The sequence below is a fragment of the Drosophila elegans genome, unplaced genomic scaffold, assembly GCF_018152505.1.
Source record: "Drosophila elegans isolate 14027-0461.03 unplaced genomic scaffold, ASM1815250v1 contig_271, whole genome shotgun sequence".
In the NCBI taxonomy this organism is placed as follows: Eukaryota; Metazoa; Arthropoda; class Insecta; order Diptera; family Drosophilidae; genus Drosophila; species Drosophila elegans.
The window spans coordinates 1,569,761-1,590,459 of record NW_024545647.1 but is presented as its reverse complement, the minus strand read 5'-3'; the positions used below and the strand labels follow the sequence as shown (position 1 = coordinate 1,590,459).

Sequence of the window (20,699 nt, the reverse complement as noted above, 5' to 3'; positions counted from 1 at the left end):
ACGACACCAAGTAATGTCTGTTACGCGCGGACCCCAGGGGGTTCTTCAAAACGAGATCGAGAGAGGTGAAAGAAGACGGAGTTCATACGAAACAAAATACTTCATACTAATTTCGAGTTAAGTAGAAAGAATGGATAGAGTTTGTAATTTTCATTACATAGTACACTAAAAGGCTCATGCATATCATAGTTTGATCGACAATGGATTAAGATAAGAGGAATATAGATCATAGTAATTCTATTAGGCACAGAAAAATGTAAGCGACCCAGTAACTTCCACTTCTTCGTGAATAAGTTTTCGAATAAATGTAATACTAAACTTAAAACTAATTAAAACTAATTAGAAGAAGTCTACTAGGGTAAGATGGTAAGATAAGGTTTGCATCCCAATTAAGGTCTCGTAGAGCAAATAGTAATAAGTTCTTTTGCACAGATTCTATCAATATGTGCACTATATTGGGGACTCCAAATTGGTGAGCAATACTCCAGAATTGGAATAACTAATGAAGTAAACAAAGTTTTTGTGACATATCAAATTAATTAGACCACCTTTTTATAAAACTTTCACTTCCCTGGAATTATTCACCATGGATGAAATATGGTCAGAGAATTTAAGTTTTGGGACCAAAAGGACGTCAAGGTCATCAATATGTCTAATTCTAGTCAAACACCCTACGTATACGTGGCATAATGTGGGTTGACCCGTCAAAATATCACTACTTTGCATTTAGTGCTATTTAAGTCCAATATATTTACAGAACATGTTTGAAAAGCATTAGGTCCGTTTGTAGATCTGAACAGAGGGAAATAACGCTCTGTTGCAGCCATAACTAGACGTCCTGTCTTTCCCTGTCTACAGAATTCTTTGTGATTGTCAATCTTTTTCTGGAACTTGAATTTGTAGAAACATTTCCATAATGTCTCCTACGAAGACTATTTTATTTTTTCTAAAGTTCATGAGAACGGAAGATAAATGAATTTAAATGTCAGCATCGAAAATATTCGTAATTGCTCTGGCTTGTTACTATTTTTTACGCCAAAATGTGGAAGATAATAAGTCTGTTGCGTTTTCATGTTATCCTCTGTCGGATTGAATTTTCGAAATATAAGACTGGATTCTAGTTAATTTTATGTTCACATGACAATAGCCGAGACAATGCGTTATTATAACTTTCAGGGAGCTGAACATTGACTTTCTTCCAGAAAAGTCCGCATTCGACCCCATTGCCCACGCGTTTTAATGCATTATTAATTCATCATGCATCTTTTGTCGTCTACAGACACTGGAAAATCTTTTTGAGTAGCAAGTTCATTTTCAATTGACCAGTAAGACTTGAATAGAATGGCGTCAGTCTACTGACCTGTTGTGTTTCTGTCGCACTCGCGAAAATTCCATTATTTCGCATCATTATCAAACACCTGATTTGCTTAATACGGGCTTGTTTTCGATATTCTACGTTATCAACTTTTTATACATAACGCGCCTCAAAACATTAATACCATATTAACAAATATGTTATTGAGACTTCAGTTTTGTTGCTCCCCTCTCGCTGTTCACGCTTTGCCTCTAGCCGTTGCAGGTGAGTGAGAGTAACGCGACTCTCTTTGCAAACTGCTCGTTCTGTGGATTTTTAAATTGGATTTGATCGCCCCTCTCCGACTAAGCCTGCTCTTCTAAAAGTGATTGCTCTGCTCTTCAACAAGCTTCTCTTCAACTACATTTGCATCTACGTCATCGTTTGGACAGTGACATTGATATTTCCATTTCGGCTTCGAAATGCGAGTTTGGTGGCATCATAGTTGGCGACTTATATTTGTAATGCTGGCTTTGTAGCCAATGTGCTCATATAAAGTGCGCTGGTGCTGGTCAAAACGGCCGCGTTGTTGACCTCGTTGCCAAAAAATGTTCTATACCTAAACGATCCTTTTAAATCTTGGAGTCTCAATTCCTCGGCCTTAAATTGCTATGAATAAGAATCGCCGAAACGAAAGATGGCAATTATAATCATCACGCCCTTCACGTCCCTTCGCACTATTTGCCTCCTGGTGGGTCATCACCTAGCTACATCTCCACCGCCCACACGCAGTTGCCGTCGCGTCTGGACCACCTGGATTGCTGCCTAGTCCTAGTAACTCTATCTCGGCTTCTGCACCACTTGGACCACAGACCGAAGTTTTTCAAAACTGGGAAGCACCTGCTCCAGCCAATGCTGTTGATGTTCCTGTTCCAGAGCATACTTCTTCAATTGTTCCTGAGTCCTCCGGTGTTGCATCATGGAATCCGCTCTGTCCACCTAGTTCGCACCCCTCAGCCAATTACTGGTGTGGCCCCAGTATCCATATTCTCAGATTTGCCTTTGAGAGGCATTGCGGCTCGAAGATCGGTTTAGGTATCTCGCTTCAATCCTGAAGCGACTTCTGATGATGCTGAAAGCTACTTGTCCCATAAACTTTGTGCACAAGTCGATTAATTTACGAGATATCTCTTCATTTAAAATTTTACTCCCAGACAATCTATTTGGCCGGAACACTCAAACCTGGCTCAATCATACTGTCCACGACCAAGAAATATTTATGAACGAATTTGTCATTTATAAATAGATCAACTTACTCGAAGCGTAAACTTTCTAATCGCCGTTTTGAATTCCTTTCCATCTGAGCTAGTCCCCTCTTGTTCATCCTTCCCTCGACGACTCTCATCCTCGTTATCGCCAGCTTTTATTTTCGTTAACTTGTCAGCAAATGCAGCTGAAGAGAGCGGACGTGTTTAGCGCGAGCTCCGGTAAAAGTTAAATAAAGTGGATGTTTTATGGACAAATGAAGTAAAATATAAAAAAAAACTAAACTGGTGTATTACAAAATAAGCGAAAATACGCTAATAAATAGAAAAAATTTTCTCAACTCAAAAAATCAGTAATATGATTAAAACAAGTGCATAGATTTTTTATAGATTTGATTTGATTTTTTACGTTGTTAATGGTTTACTCGATGACTGGTAATAGACGACTTATTTAGCTTCCTGCGCTCGGTCTGCCAATATAGGCCTCTGTTTACCGTTAGTTGTCGGCGTCTCCTTGCCACCTGGTTCAAGGTCCACGATTTCACCGTTCGACCTTTCGCCCTCTGCGCACGGCACCAGTGTCCGAAGTCTGGTGACGACTTGCTACAAACTTTGGCACCCGGCACTCCGAAGCTCTCTCTCCTGTTGCCGTGTCTCGCTGATTCGTTCTGTCACTTTCTGTACACACGGCACCACACTCTTTCGCCGCACTACCGTTACTACGGTAGAATATGCCGCATTTCTGGCTAGCAGTAGGCCAATGCTTGCGAGATTTCTTGCAATGCTTGCTTTTATTCGTGGGGAGCTATTCAACTTCACATATTCGCCCCTTTTTTTCGGAAACGAAAAAGAGATTCGTTCGTTCTCTTTGCCTTGTTATTCTTGTGATCCACGTATTTGTGTTCATCCTTCCATCGACGACTCTCATCCTCTTTATCGACAGCTTTTATTCTCGTTAACTTGTCAGCAAATGCATCTGAAGAGAGCGGATGTATTTCGCTCGAGTTCCGGCAAAAATTCAAGAAAGTGGATGCTTTATGAACAAATGAAAAAAATATAAAAAAAAACTAACTGGTGTATTACAAAATAAGCGAAAATACGCTAAAAATAGAAAAAATGGTCTCAACTCAAAAAATCAGTAATATGATTAAAACAAGTGCATAGATTTTTTATATAGTGCCGCGCTAAAAATATGCTCAGTGAGCGACGAGCCAAATAAAGAGCGTCGACTGTGATTCAAAGAGACGTGTACTTCTCGTTTATATCAACGCGCGATAGCAAAGTTCAAAAACGTCTACTAAGGGTAACTCGGCTCGATTGAAAGAGCACGGTCTTGCTCACCCTCTCTACATTTGATTACACCTTGTCCTAGTTTTCTCAGTGTAAAACCCCCCCCCACCATCAGATTCGACCACTGCCGCACCAACAACATGCAGCGGTAAAACGTCTGCAATTGCACCAAAAGTAATAGCAACAATAACAGCAACGGCAGCAAAATTAACAACAGAGACAGAAACGGCTTTTATCGCGGAACCGACTGCGATGTCGTCGACCGCAGCGCCAAATACAACGGCAACAAAATCTTTGACAACTAAGCAAAACCAAAACAATATTCAACAAGCGGGCCTGGCCCTACTGACCAGCATGGATCGCTACATCCAAATTAAGCGTAAGCTTATCTGGGTAACAAACCAAAAATAAACCGTGTCCAAGGAGACAACGAATTACCCGCGAGATCTAACAACAAGAGATTTGCCCTCCTAACTGAAATAAAAACAGAACTGGGTCCTGCTGCCCCAGCGGAGGGAACGCGAGCAGCAACATAGACATTAGCGCGCAAAATCGAAAATCCTGAGTACTGGGCTTCGCAACCAAAACCTCCACAGGGACTTCGGCATTCTTGCAGTAAAAGATGAAATAGACAAGCCAAAAGAGACCTACAATGAAAAATTCCACCCACATCATCGTCATTTTCAGGTCCCCATTTCTTGGTACCAGTCACACGACTGTTAGTCAGGTTATTGTTAGTATCCGAAAGGAAAAGATTCAATAAGCAGCAAAGCAATTTTGAGTTATCTGAAATAGCCAATGTGTCTACGGCTTATTAATCGAAGCGCCCCTACCCTACGCTAATCTGGCAAGTTTCTCTAATTTATCTTTCCTCTCTAACTCTGATCTGTCTTTTAGCATGATGCCCTTGAGACAAACTTGGCCACGAAGACCCGATGTTGTTTTCCCCCTCCCCGCTAGGCTCGACCTCTCGCCAACTCATTTTCTTCCTCATGTAAGTGGTTGTATTTTTTAGACAGACCGTGACTTTTGTTTTGTTTTGTTGTTTTAGGTTTCAAATTTGGCCAAATAAATGCATTTTTTTTTGTGGTATTACTCGAGTGTTTTGTGCACGCAAGTGTTGTCTCCGTAAAACCAGTGCCAATGTTCTGTGTAAATTTTATTTTCACTCGGAATCGCTGCCCCATTGGTCAATCAGTCGGGAGTTGTGCAGCAAGAAGCTTGGAACCTACAATCGTTGGTCTAAATATTTTGATGCGGACTTGGAATACTGTTCCAATAAAGTGCCATACCATTTTAGTAACTCAAAAGCGTATCTTTTGAGACTTCCGGTTGGTTCGAAAAATTCGAAATTAGACTCTGTCGAAATTAGTCTCTAGGCAGACGCCTTTCGAGACACTAGCCAAATTAACGCGCGAATTATAGTCGAAGGCCGGATCTGGCTGGTGTAGATTAGAGGTCGGATCTGGCTGGTGCAATTAGAGGTCGGATCTGGCTGGTGTAGGCTGTCGAGTTAGGAGGTTTCGGGAATGAAAGACTTATACTTCCAAGTGTCACTCTAAGACTGATTTTTATTTCTGGTTTCAAGTACAATGAGAGCTTCGTTTGCGGGTGGGGTACATATGTTGAGTTTGCGAAATCTCCTAGGTCAGCGGTTTCGGCCGGATGCCCGAGACCCAGTTGTTTACACGATCCGGCATCCAGAAACCGCTGCGTTGGCGATCCTATGTCCGGGTTGAACGGCATCCCCGTTAGTGGGACAATGCCCGAGGGGGTTTGGGTGGAGGTGATGTCATCGGGAAGACATCAGCGGTAACTCCTCCCCCCTTAACTTGGAACGATGGCCATAATGAAGGTATGGCGGGAGTGACAATGGGGTCCGCAGGGGTAGGGGAAAAAATTATCTCCTTCCTTTTAAAGATCCAAGCCACAGTTGTAATCAGGATTGTCGATGCCACGAGTAAGTATATGATTGACAGGTGAGTAGTGGCACGTTCTTCTATGTTGGAAACTGCCAATCCATTTTCCAGGTTGCTCAGATGTAGTACTTCAAGGTTTAAGGGTTCGACCTCGGGAATTGTTGTTAAGTGTTGGATGTGAGGGAGGTTTACTTCGATGTCGTCAATTATTGTAGTGGCGGCCTCGACGTACTTGGTCCCGTTGGCGGAGATAGAACAGTTATCGTATTTTATGAGCATAGAGCCGCTAAAGATCTTACTGGAGATGCAGTTGGAGGTGATGTTCAAGTTCTCCACATTGAGGATCACCATCAATCCCTTTATGGGAATGAAGATCTGTGGTTGATGGTCCCTTTTTATTGTGCTGCAGGTCGCTTCCCTGTCGTCCAGAAGGTTGTAGAGGCATTCGAAGGAGTTTCGCAAACATGTGTACTACCCACTTTTATACAAGGTGTATCAATAATCTTAATTTCTACATCATTCTTAATAATAACATTCGGTACGTTTACAAACATTGTTTTGTTAAGTGGTAGTGCTATGAGTCGGTATAAATTGTAAGATTGTTGGGACAGAATTGGAACTTTAATGTTAAATATGAGTGTTTTATTAATAGTAGTGGATTCTAATGAAAGCACATTATATAATTCGTGTTCCAACTGAACTTCTACTTGCTGATCTGCTAGTAAAAATTTTAATTTTTCTATTTGCATAGAATTTAATAAGTATTTCGGGACTATTTTTAATTTGGCAAATAGTAGGCTTTCTGCTATATTATTTAAGTGATTGTAAAGTAAATCTATGTTGAAATTAATCCTGTCTATATATTGGATAAGTTGAATGTTTTTCTGTTCTTCATCTATTTGTTTAAAGATTTTATTCTGGTATGAATTTACAAAATTGCCTATAAGCTCTTGCTCCCTGTTAATGTGGTTAGTTTTTTCCTCAAATCTTATACGTGTTTCGTTTTGGAAAATAAGGTTCGTTTCGGAATTACTGCGTAAGGCCTCTAAGTCTTTGTTTATTTTTGCCTCGTCATAGGCGTTCATATTTCCTGAAACTATTGTAACTATGTGGCCTAATCCATTAATTAATCCTCTCCTGGGCCTATTACCCCCATTGTTGGGAAGCAAGGAATTTAGTCTTTGTTGAACTTGAGATAATTTTTGATGTAAAGTGAGTTTCAAATCTTCAAAACCCGGTTCGTCGTGTAGGTTTCCTATCACCTCCTGTATTTTAGCTGCCGATTCCTCATAATTTTTTAGGTGAATTAAATGTTTAAATATTTTAAATGATTTTACCACTCTCGCTGTACCCAGGTTGATTTTTAAAAGGGGTTGGTCTTTATCCAATATTTCGCTAACGAGCTGTTGAGTTGTTCCCAAGGTCAATCTGTAAAATTACATTGGGAGTATGATTAACCAAGTTTCGCAAGTATGCTTATGTGTCATTTGTCTGTATTACAGCTCTCCTAACTTTTTGTTTCCTTATTGTTCGTAATGTTACTCCGCTGTCCAGTAAAACCTTATGCTTACTAAAACGAGGTGTGATTTTATTTCTCCTATTTTCCTTGCGAAAAATAGAAGTTCCAACCGGTAAGTCAGGGGGGATTGTCCTGTTCTCGTTTAAGCGATCTATTCGTCTTTTCGTTGCGTCCGCCATGTGTTTCTTTAAGGTCGGGTATAAATCAATTTGGAATTCGTTAAGTTTTTGTAGGTAATCGTGTTCACTGTCGAATTTGATTGTTTTTTCAAAGATGTGAGTGCGGCCACTAAAAAGTTCGAATGGAGTTAAATTTGTACTAGAGTGGATCGCATTTTTGTAGGTTATTATGGTTTCGGAAAGTATCTCATCGTGTTCAGTGGTTAGTTTTAATTCCTTTCTCTTACTCAAAATGATTCTATAAATCTCTGTTAGAGTGGAATGTAAACGCTCTACTACAGAGTTACTACTGGACTGTTGAAAGGAAGTAATATGAAGTTCTATTTCGTATTGTGCCAAGAAGTCTTTGAAAATAGCACCAGAGAACTCGGCCCCCTGATCAAGTATTATTTTTTTGGGTATTCCAAACTGGCAAAAGAAGGTTTTAAAGGCTTTGATAACAAGAATTGAGTTTCTGTTGGTTAACTGGTAGGCTTGAGCGAATTTGGAGAATTTATCAATAATTGTTAAGTTATAATTATTATTGATAGTATATATGTCCGTGTGTATTAATTTCTAGGGGCCTGTTCGGTATTTCTGGTAAAACAAATGGTGGTTTTTGTGGACACCTATCGTACTTAAGTGTAAGGCAGGTTTCGCAATCCCGGATTGCTTGTGAGATTAAAGATTTTAGTTAGGGTACGTAAATTTCCCTTTTCAGATGCTGGTACATCTCTTCCACACCTCTATGATTGTTGCTAGAATGATGAGTTTTTATTAGGCAGTTAATTTCGTTCGGGTCGATAGGCTCATGTAAGAGAATGAGACATCTGTAAATCTTATACAAACCGGAGTCTGCGAAATATTTGGTGTAAGCATTTTGAATTATATCGAAAATTTCGTCGGGTGAATGAACTGCCAAGGTCTTGTTTGGTGTTAAAATTTGTTTTAAAATATCTGTGATTCCTTCTAAGGTATAAGATGGTTCCGTTATACGTGTCCGTGTTTTATTTTTAGATGGATTGCTTGTTACAAATGTGGGGGTCTGGCCGATTTCGAATATAACTTGTGTGTTGAATGTGTTAAGTGCCTTTTGGGCTACTGGGATACTAGGTGAAATGGTGCAGTCGCCGTCGTTGGCGAGTATGTTTGGCTCAATTCTACTCAAAGCATCGGCAATGACGTTTTGTGAGCCTTTTTTGTAGACAATATCGTAATCGTACTCAGAGAGGGTTAGTTTCCAACGAAGGAGCTTCGGGTTTTGGCCCTTAAAGTTTTGTAACCATACTAAGGGCTTGTGATCTGTAATGATTTTGAATTTGTTGCCATACAAATATGGGCGAAAGTACTTAACTGCCCAGATTATTGCTAACATTTCTTTCTCTATAGTTGAATACCGGGTTTCCGCTTCATTCAAGGTTCTACTCGCGAAACAAATTGGTCTGTCGGACCCGTCAGGGCCCTGGGAGAGAACGGCACCAATGGCGAAGTTACTTGCGTCCGTAGTGAGAGAAAATGGTTTTTGGAAGTTTGGGTGTTGCAAGATCGGGTTGTTTGTTAGAAGAGTTTTGCAAATTTCAAACGCCTCTATAAATTCTGCATCTATAATGACGGATTTGCCACCCTTAAGCTGGCGAGAAATGGGTTTCGTTATTCTAGCAAAGTCTTTTATAAATTTCCTATAATAACCCAATAATCCTAAAAAGGATTTTATTTGTTTAGCAGTTTTTGGGCAAGGGAAATTTTTCACCGCTGCAATTTTGTCTGGGTTTGGTTTGATACCATCCTGTGTTATTACATGTCCCAAGAAATCGATTTCTTTTCTCAAGAAATTTGACTTGGTGATTTGAATTTTTAGATTGGCTTGGCGTAATCTCTGAAATACAGAGTTTATGTCCATTAAGTGTTTTTGGAGGGAGGCAGAGAATATAAGGATGTCGTCAAGATAGACTAAGCAGATGTCTCCTATTAATTCGCCTAGTACATTATCCATTACTCTTTGGAAGGTAGCTGGGGCGTTTTTCAGTCCGAAGGGCATTCTCGTGAATTCGTAATGTCCGTTTTCCACCGAGAAGGCTGTTTTGGCCATGTCCCTGGGGTCCATCTGGATTTGATGAAACCCGCTAGCTAAATCTAAAGTGGAAAAATATTTGGCCCTACCGATGTTGTCAAGAATGTCGTTAATATTGGGGATCGGATACCTGTCGGAGATGGTTTTTTCGTTCAGTTTCCTGAAATCTATTACCAATCTCCACTTCTTTTGTTCGGGGGAGTCAGATTTTTTTGGAACTACCCACACGGGGGCACCCCAAGGGGAGTGGCTGTTTTTTATAATATTTTGTTCAAGCATTTTGGATATTTGTTTTCGGACCTCCTCCTTATGTTTATATGGATATCTGTACGTTTTGACATGTATTAGTATGTTGTCGGTGGTCGGGATAGGGTGCTTGACCGTGTTGGAAAATGTGAGAGGTGTCGCGTCATCATAGAAAAGATCTTGAAATTTTTTGCAAATTTTAACCAGCCCTTGTTTTTCCTCGTCCGTTAGATGGTCCATTAAAATTTGTTCGCTAAGATTGCCCCTTATTTGTTGGTAGCTTGGGTTGAGTGTTACCCCGTTTATTTGGTCGTAACATTCTTTGTTATATGGTAGTACCTTCAATGGTTGGTCGAGGCACAGGATCTGTCCAGTACCGGAATTGTTAGTTATTTCGAAGAAGCTATGGCCGTCTGAGGCTGTGTAAAGTCCCCCGGAAACAGAAAGGTTGCTGTCTACCTCTAATGAATTACAGAGAAAGTCACCTTCCATTAGATTTACTGGTAGTTTGATAATGGTTTTACTTTGGGGCTGGATAAAAAGTTCGTCTGTTCCTCTATTAACTTCTATAATAATGTTGATTGTGGTGAATGGGGTTTCGATTTTAAGTTCCTCAATATTAATCTTTACTTTCCGGTCTGTTAGGAAATCCATTCCAAGAAGACCATCAAAGTATGGGTGGAATTTGAAAAGTAGTAACTGAATTTCTCCATGTTCTTTTAATTCTATTGGTATGGATAGTACAGCCCTTAAGGTCAGCGAATAACTTTCCAGTACTGTTGTAATTCGGACATCTTTTTCTAATTTTTGTATGTCATCTTGCGGGATAAGGCTTAGGTGTACAAAAGAATAAGTGGAACCGGTGTCGATGAGGAATTTTAGTGGTTTTGGGGAATAGGATAGAGTGATAACTATATAGGGAAGAGAAAGACCGTGCGTTTTTTTGTTTATGTAACCGACTTGTCGGTCGACGCTTCTTGTTGAAAATTTGAGCTGTCGTCAATGTTGTTAAAATTGGGAGCAGGCCTGCGTGAGGTACTGCTACGATTTTGATCAGTATTATTTCCTCCCATTCTATTGTCGTTATTCTGCCTGTTGTTATTGAAACGATGCTGGCTTTGGTTGGGGCCTTGGCGGACCGGGTTTCCCGAGGAATAGGAATTTCCACGATAATCTTGTCCGTAGTTATTGGAAGAGTAGTTATTTCCACCAACGGAGTTGTTCTGGTACGAACCCCTCTGATAGGGTCTATTGCGGTCTGTGTTGAATCTATTGTTTTGTAGTTTGTTTTTGATAAATGAAGATCTGCTCAGCTTGGCACCACTCGTAAGCCGCCTCGATCGTTGTCGGATTCCGGGCTCGGATGACCGTTCTGAGTGGGTCTCGTAGCCCGACGAGGAAGGCGTTAAGGCAAATTCCATCATAAAGAGATCTTTTTGATGCTGCACTTACACCGTGGTCTGGGTCTGCGGGGAGTGACAAAAGTTCGCTACGGAGTCTTGTGATTTCGAAAAATAATTTACCCAGGGACAAACTAGCGGGAAGGTTCTGAATTTCGGCGATGAGTATTGGTTCTGTCTTTTTGCAGGCATACATACGCTTCAGATTTTCCCTGATACTGTCCCATTCTAACTTGGTGTCCAAGATATTCAGGGTCTCGTCCGCTTTTCCTATAATTTTGTTTCTCAAGGTTCTTAGTAGTAATTGTCCGTACGGGGTCTGGTCCGTTCCCCTTATTAGCATAATAATTTCCTCAACGCTTACAATAAATTTCTGGAGGGTACCTGGGGTCCCTTCGAAAGTAGGCAATTGTTTGACGAAGGCTAATATATCGGTTGGGTTAAGAGTGGTATTTAGGGTTGTGGCTGACGAAGTGTTTAGAATGGTACTAGCATTTCCTATATTGTTAATGGCACTATCAGTGGGGCTAGTGGTCCTAGAGCCCGATGCGTTTCCCGAATCCATGATTATAATTTCTTCTTCCCTAATATTGGGTAGGCTAGTACTATTCCTGAGACCTAGTCTAGTTCTAGTTTTCTCTACTATTGTTTTCCTTGACATTAGGTGGGGAAACTACGTATTTGCGTAATTAAAGATTTAGGAGATATATATGTGAATTTTGGAATTATATGTTTTGGTAGATATTATGTGCTTTAAAAGGAGAGGTGTAAAATTATAAATTGTGTGGAAAAGGAAAAAAAAAATCGTATTACCTATATTTTCTCGTGTAGCTAACTTAATAAGAAAACGTTTGTGTAAATGTCGTATGTGTAATTAAAAAAATAAATATATATATTTTTTCTTGTATATAGGTAATTTTACGTGTAAATATATATACGGGTGTATGGCTTAGTCTATGCTAATAGTTACGGAAATTTGTGTCGTTGTATTACGCTGAGAATCTGTAAAACTGACATAATTAGTGTGTGTGTGTGTACTTTTTTTTCTGTGGTGACCATGGGGCAAAGTAATTATTCAATCCGTTGGTGAGGCAATGATTACTAAGATTACTGTGTGCTTCTTTTGCAAATTGTTATTTGATTTTACTCTTAAATTATAGTTGAAATGCCAACAATGTAAGTAGTTTAGGGCTTTTTTTCCCTTTCAACGATTTCATCGACGAGTTTGTATTCTTTTCTGCAGCATTTTAGCTGTTTATTTTTTTTTTATTATCTTTTGATGATGTGGGTGTGGAAATCAAATTTTCAGTGTACGTTTTACTTGGAGTATTTTAGGTTGTACATATCTGTAGAAATGCGCGATGCATTTTGTGCCGATCAGCAATTGATGGTCACAATTGATATAGATATATAATAAAAATGTGTATACAATTTTTTCGTTCAGTTTCCTGAAATCTATTACCAATCTCCACTTCTTTTGTTCGGGGGAGTCAGATTTTTTTGGAACTACCCACACGGGGGCACCCCAAGGGGAGTGGCTGTTTTTTATAATATTTTGTTCAAGCATTTTGGATATTTGTTTTCGGACCTCCTCCTTATGTTTATATGGATATCTGTACGTTTTGACATGTATTAGTATGTTGTCGGTGGTCGGGATAGGGTGCTTGACCGTGTTGGAAAATGTGAGAGGTGTCGCGTCATCATAGAAAAGATCTTGAAATTTTTTGCAAATTTTAACCTGCCCTTGTTTTTCCTCGTCCGTTAGATGGTCCATTAAAATTTGTTCGCTAAGATTGCCCCTTATTTGTTGGTAGCTTGGGTTGAGTGTTACCCCGTTTATTTGGTCGTAACATTCTTTGTTATATGGTAGTACCTTCAATGGTTGGTCGAGGCATAGGATCTGTCCAGTACCGGAATTGTTAGTTATTTCGAAGAAGCTATGGCCGTCTGAGGCTGTGTAAAGTCCCCCGGAAACAGAAAGGTTGCTGTCTACCTCTAATGAGGTAACAATGTAAATAGTTTAGGGCTTTTTTTCCAATTCAACGATTTCATCGACGAGTTTGTATTCTTTTCTGCAGCATTTTAGCTGTTTATTTTTTTTTATTATCTTTTGATGATGTGGGTGTGGAAATCAAATTTTCAGTGTACGTTTTACTTGGAGTATTTTAGGTTGTACATATCTGTAGAAATGCGCGATGCATTTTGTGCCGATCAGCAATTGATGGTCACAATTGATACAGATATATAATAAAAATGTGTATAAAAATCTTTATTTATATTTATTTTAAGCATGTCGTTTTATATATCTATAATAATGCGCGATGCATTTTGTGCCGATCAGCGATTGATGGTCACAATTGATATAGATATATAATAAAAATGTGTATACAATTTTTTTTTTTTTATATTTCTTTTAAGCATATCGTTTCATATATCTATAATAATGCGCGATGCATATTGTGCCGATCAGCGATTGATGGTCACAATTGATATAGATATATAATAAAATTGTGTATAAAAATCTCTATTTACACTTCTTTTAAACATGTCGTTTTATATATCTATAATAATGCGCGATGCATTTTGTGCCGATCAGCGATTGATGGTCACAATTGGTATAGTTATATAATAAAAATTTGTCGTGTATAAAATTTTATTTATATATATTTTTTCTTTTAACATGTCGTTTTATATATCTATAACAATGCGCGATGCATTTTGTGCCGATCAGCGATTGATGGTCACAAATCGTATAGATACATAGTTTGATTTAGATGGCCACATTTAGATAGATTGAGATAACCACATTTAATGTACAGTGTATACTGTGCTGGTCAACAATTGATAAACACCAAATGGGTATTTGTTATAAATTTTTGTTAACCGTCACTAACTCGTTGACTCAGATCGTTGAGAAAAATTTTGTTCAAATATATATATTTCCTTTATTATCCACATTTCTTTGTGGGCACACAAAAATGTTTGCACTTTCATTTCCACTGGTATATCTTATTTTACTTTGCCCCTTGGCTTACCCGAATTATTACATAGTAACTACTATGATGATCTCGCTGAATTTCATCATTGGTTCTTTTAAAAACCGGCTGCGCCAATTATAGTCGAAGGCCGGATCTGGCTGGTGTAGATTAGAGGTCGGATCTGGCTGGTGCAATTAGAGGTCGGATCTGGCTGGTGTAGGCTGTCGAGTTAGGAGGTTTCGGGAATGAAAGACTTATACTTCCAAGTGTCACTCTAAGACTGATTTTTATTTCTGGTTTCAAGTACAATGAGTGCTTCGTTTGCGGGTGGGGTACATATGTTGAGTTTGCGAAATCTCCTAGGTCAGCGGTTTCGGCCGGATGCCCGAGACCCAGTTGTTTACACGATCCGGCATCCAGAAACCGCTGCGTTGGCGATCCTATGTCCGGGTTGAACGGCATCGCCGTTAGTGGGACAATGCCCGAGGGGGTTTGGGTGGAGGTGATGTCATCGGGAAGACATCAGCGGTAACTCTCGCTCCTAAGTCAGGTGGCGATATTCGTATTTGTGGCGATTTTAAACAGACAGTCAACGCACAAATCGACGAACAGTATCCGTTACCAACAAAAGAAGCTCTATTTCACATCATTCGTCATGGTAAGTAGTTCAGCAAGATAGACCTCAAGGATGCCTATCTCCAGATGGAATTAGATGAGGCTTCAAAGGAAATCATGGTGGTAAACACACCACTGGGCCGATTTCAATACCAGCGTCTTCCTTACGGGATTGCAAGCGCACCAGCCATCTTCCAAAGATACCTCGATCAACTTTTAAAAGGAATAGAAGGTTGTGGCAACTGTTTAGATGACATCATCATCTCAGTACCTACAAGCGAAAAACATCTGAACCGAATCGACCGAGTTCTCAGCACTATTCAAGTGAACGGCATCAGATGCAAAAGGCAAAAATGCTTATTTTTCAAGGACGAAAAAGAATACTTAGGGCGAAGAATCAGCGCAAACGACATTCTCCCAGACAGCTCAGGCTTGGAGGCTGTAAAACTGTTGTGTCCGCCTTCTAACTTACAACAATTGGAAGCATTCATGGGTAAAGTTAATTATTATTGTAATTTTATTCCGAACTATTCTCAGTTGGCTGCTCCATTGAATCAACTTCGCAGAAAAGACGTAGCCTTCTCTTTTGGTCCACAACAGCAGCAGGCTTTTACAGCTCCACGTCATTAACGCAACGCAGCTAGCTCAATTTGATGAAAAATTACCGCTAGTGCTCGCTACAGATGCCTCATCCTTTGGCATCGGGGTAGTCCTTTCGCATCTTCAGCCAGATGGCGGAGAGAGACCCATTGTTTTCGCATCTAAAACGCTCGACAAGCATCAGGTTAAATACAGCCAAATCGAAAAGGAAGGACTTTCCATAATATTTGGAGTAAAGCGTTTTCACCAATACCTTTATGGCAGAAAGTTTATCCTAATCACAGACCACAAGCCGCTTGTTACCATTTTTAATCCAGGCAAGCATATCCCGTTGATGACGTCAAACAGGCTACAACGTTGGGCTATTATTCTCATGGCCTACAATTTCGAAATCCAATATCGATCCACATCTGCTCATGGTAATGCAGATGCTCTTTCACGCCTTCCAGTGGGTACAGATCCAGACTTCGACAAAGAAGAGGAAGCTTGCCACAATGTAGTCGAAGTATCACCACCGATAAATTCCGAGCTCATTCGCAACCACATGGACAAAGACAAAGTTCTGAAACGGTCCTTCAGTACGTATCTGTAGGATGGTCAGAAAAACTCCAGGCAGGCAACCGGAAGTTTGCTCTTACAATTAACAAACAATTGCTTTGCCTACAGTCTACGTGCCCATATCCTAAATCTCTTACATGAAGGCCATTGGGGCATTATCCGAATTAAGCATGTGGCAAGACAAAATGTTTGGTGGCCTTGCATAGATGATGACATCAAAAGCCTTGCTCAGTCTTGTAGCATCTGCAAGTGCAAGAATCCTGCACCACCAAGAGAGTACCAAAGTTGGCCAGCAGCAACAACAGCATGGGAGCGAATTCAAATCGACTTCGTCCAATCTTTGACACTATGTGGCTCATATTTCAGTCATCAGTTCCCATTTGTCATCCAAATGTGGTCTACAAAAACCGCCAACACGAGCGCTGCACTGTTTTCGATTTTCGCCATCGAAGGATACCCGAAAACCATGGCAAGCGACAACAGTCCTCAGCTTACAGCTGACGCCTTCGAAGAATTCTGCAAACTGCACGGTATTAAGCATATTACCACAGCACCGCTTCATCCAGCATCCAACGGATTAGCAGAGCGATTTGTACAGACATTTAAATTTGCAGTCAAGAAGAACCTCAAAGACGGTATACCACTTAGGGTAGCTGTAACAAAATATCTTTCTTCTTACAGGTTCACTCGAAACGCCCAAGGTAAAACTCCTGCCGAGTTTATCCACGGTCGACCAGTCCGCACCGTGCTTAGTCAACTTTTCGAGCAGCCTGTCGAAGATAAACAGACAATCACCAAGTACATCTCTAATCAAATGGTATACGCTCGAAACTATTCAAGGGGAGAAAAGTGGATTGAAGGCATTACCGACCGTCCAGTTGAAAAAATGCTGCTCATTGTTCGCACGTCAAATGGTTACATCAAGCGCCATTTCAACCAGCTGAAACCGAATTTGTCAGCAAACAACTCACTCAAGAGACCTCCAGAGTTTTGGTGGATTCCTGAACTGCCAAAGCCATCCTTCAATCAAGAAATACAGCAACAAGATCGACCGCCAACTTTGCCAGTTGTCCAGCAACCTGATCCTGTTTCTGTTTCTCGTCCTCCTGAACGCGCAGCAAAGCCTACCAGCAGCCAAGGCAGAAACAATCTACACGAAGTCTTTCAGGCATACCAGTACGCCAAGGCAGTCGTGTTCGCCAGGAAGTCGATCGTTTTAAGCCCAAGGACTTCAGAAAATCTAAGCATATAAATAGTTCTTAATTAAAGGAGGAGATGTGTAAAGAATAAGCAAAATGTATTCTCGCTACCTCACACATCCAAAACTAATCTGTATTCCTTCGTTCTATAAGCACACACATGTACACACACACGTTACTTTTGTTCATTCTCTCGCTGATCTCTGAATAAAGTCAGTCTGTACCAAGCACTCACCGAGAACGCTTCTTACCAAACACAGCATAAATCATCCCTTCACTGAGCCAGGATTTCGAAAGCGTTGGAAAAGATGCTTTACGCAGAAGTCGACCGCATGCTCAAGCTTGGAGTTATTGAAGAGTCAGAAAGTCACTGGTCTTCGCCAGTTGTTTTAGTTCAAAGCCAGGAAAAGTGCGTTTTTGTTTGGATAACCGAAAGGTAATTGCCGTGACGAAAATAGATGCTGATCCTTTGCCCCAGATTGATGGGATTCTTAGTCGTCTTTCCAAAGCCAATTTCATTTCCATCTTTAAGATGCCTATTGGCAAATTCCTTTAGATCATCAGTCGCGCGACAAAACGGCATTTACAATTCCGGGTAAGTCATTATACCAATATAAAGTAATGCTGTTCGGGCTTTCGAATGACTCGCAGACAATGACTAGGTTGATGGATAGGGTAATACCAGCTGAGCTGAGGACGACGATTTGCTCATTGTATCCGATAGTTTTGATAGTCATCTAAAAGTCTTAAGTTCTGTGGCTAGTCGCATTCGCTCTGCTGGATTAACACTGAATGTAGAAAAGAGCAAGTTTTGATCGTTAAAAGCCATGATGAAATTAAAGCCGGCATTTCCTTAGTGGTTTTTTTCATTAATAAGGTGAACAAAAGCAAGAAGTCAAGAGCAGCATTAAGTATAGTCTAAGCCATAATGTGTAATTCGGCCGAAGTTGGGGACACACAAGTTATGAGGAAGTAAAGAAGTTGCTTACTTTTTTTTTAAAAAGAATATTTATGCTCCCGTCAAATACTCCAAATTACGCAAAAACAATAGAAACAGGACTAGCCCCCTTTTCTTAAGCACCCTGAAACAACATTTCAATTACATCAGAATAGTGAAGAACTGAGCACTTTAAAGAATGGTGCAGCCTAGCAAGAAGAACGTACCTCCACCTGGAGCAACTTTTATGGGAGTTACGCCCAATATACTGGAAGAAAGTCAAGTTAAGCTACAGGAAATTTTAAAGCGTTTTGAATCGAGAAAATTGCCCGATATTGGATAGCTTAACAATGCGCAGAAATAAAGGTTTCAAATAATGAATAAATCTGTATAGGAGACACCTCTGCATATATAGGCGCTTTAATTTCGCACGATCTGGTATCTGGGGAAGACTCGGGAAGCCAGTTGTATTAGAAGGAAAAGTGCTTTTATGTGTAGGGTGATCAGCGGACGGTTATAAGCCATGCTGATTAGTATATAATCTTTTTTTAATAAAAATGTTTTGGGGACTTATTTCACAGCTTTACGGACCAACTTTGATGTTTACCTCTGCGACTGTAGTTATATTTTGTTAGTTGCATAGACGGCTGCTTGCGAATTTCACCCAAGTAGCTGAAGACTAACTTTGGTTACTTTGCTCCCCTATGCACCGACAAAGGGAAGCATTATCTCGTGTCCGTTCCAACTTAATAATTATGACTGGGCCACCAAATGAATCTGCAATGTTTTTACTTATCCTCATGCGAAAAATGTGTTTTATACACGTAGGATATGAAGGATATGTCACTTGAGATATTGGCGTTAGATTAATTCAACAACATTTTTGTGCAGGGTCTTAAGAAAAAAGATCTACCTTGAATTCTGCTTGTGACAAAATTCTGAGGTTTTACCTGTTCAGGTTTTGGTCGCAGGTGTCTTGCAAAAAATAGCAAGTATTAAGCTAACCTCTCGCTAACACGTCCTAACAGCGTAAAAGAAAATTGGCTCTCTATTACACTTATTCATGAAAAATGCCATCGGTCTTTCATGGCAAAAACTTTAAATAAATGAGTTTTAAAGTAAAAATCACATATCTTGACTATCTAATAATTTAACCAGATGGTTCCAATCTATCGTTACTCGTAGAGTAAAATGGTATATTGAATTCGTAAAAAATTATGTAACAGGTAGAAGGAAGCCTTTTCAACCCTAGAAAGCTAAAGCAATTTTTCGTTTCTTACTTGCGGACCATTTCTTTAATGATAAGACTGAAGCAAGGCAAGGTCAATTTTATTGGGCTTTGCCTTTGGATTGCCAATTTGTTTTTGATTTTTCCTCGACTAAACACTGACTGTGTTAGTTATGAGCGTGTGTTTATTTAAATTGTGTTGGTAAATGTATGTTTTTAGAGCACCACTGCTATAAAGTATATATATAGCTGAGTAAATATAGCTAGGTCCGACACCCCCTCTAGCGCTCAAAAATCGCAAAAGTCTGTCATGTCACTATGACACATATTACACCATAGTTATTGGGATGTGTGTGTGTTTCGGTCATGTCTATCTGTATACACACAAATTCAAATTCAATATTATTTAAGATGGGTTTTTAAGTCCTCTGCCGCTGCTCGGCAGCTGCTCTGCCGGCAAAGCACTTTCCTATGCTCATCAGATAGGGCCGTATTGATTGCTGATGTAGAGAGACAGAACGAAAGCATTGTCATCGGGGGTTGCTGCACGCTATTAGCTTGTAGTGTTGGTAATGCAGCTCGACAGATGGCGCCACCTAGACCCCGATTGCTATTTGGGTGAATATTGTTTTATATTGTAACGAACTGCGAACTACGAATATCGTGCGGCTAGCTCAGAAGATGTGTGTGTTCGTCCCACCAACTGACCAGCAACCAGAAAGTTGGGGTATACAAAAGGATCTTTAGTTGCCGACTTGATTTATAATGAGTTGGGTAACTTTATCGGATTCTTCGCCAGAAGCGAAGAACGATGCTCTGGGTGGATCTGGCGTTGACCACCTCGCTCCGGGTTGATTTTGCTGCCGCAGACTCCGCCCGAGGTGCTCGTAGTTCCTTTTAGTGCTATTGGCTTGGCATCAGAGCTTAGGGATGCGTCAACATTATCAGACTTGGGTGGACAACCTCCTTTCCCTTGCTCTGTCCCGGCCGACCGCGCCCAACGTCTGCTCAGTTCTTACCTGACGGTTCAAGCATGCGCCAACGCAGTCCCTAAGGCAAACGCTAGGTTCTAGACGAACACTTCCACCCTAGATTTTTCTCCGCGGACTTGTAGATGTTGAAGTAAGCGATAGCTCGCTTGACGCTCGTCATCCTGACTCTGATCCTTCCTTTCTCCTGTAGGACTACACGAAATGGGGTCTTTGGCTCTCGGGATTAGGTCAGCTGCCGTTCTAAGACTCTAGCGTTAAACTGCTAGGCTATCAACGCATACGCCTTTCGAGACACCAGGCAATCTAACGCGCGTTATTCCCAGCTAGTCGCACCAGGACCTGTGCAACTCTCGCAGGACAATCAGGCGTACGCCGAACTTCGCCAATGCGATCCTTATAGCAAGGCAACTAGTTCTTGAAAACTTCCGTT

General features: G+C 40.4%; 1 protein-coding gene across 1 annotated transcript; it reads left to right on the top strand.

Annotated features, from left to right (window-relative positions):
* The first annotated feature begins 16,379 nt into the window (after window positions 1–16,379).
* On the top strand, window positions 16,380–17,165 carry LOC121467237 (uncharacterized protein K02A2.6-like). The gene has a single exon (XM_041708558.1). The coding sequence runs from the start codon at window positions 16,380–16,382 to the stop codon at window positions 17,163–17,165; it is 786 nt and encodes a 261-aa protein (XP_041564492.1).
* The last annotated feature ends 3,534 nt before the right edge of the window (window positions 17,166–20,699 follow it).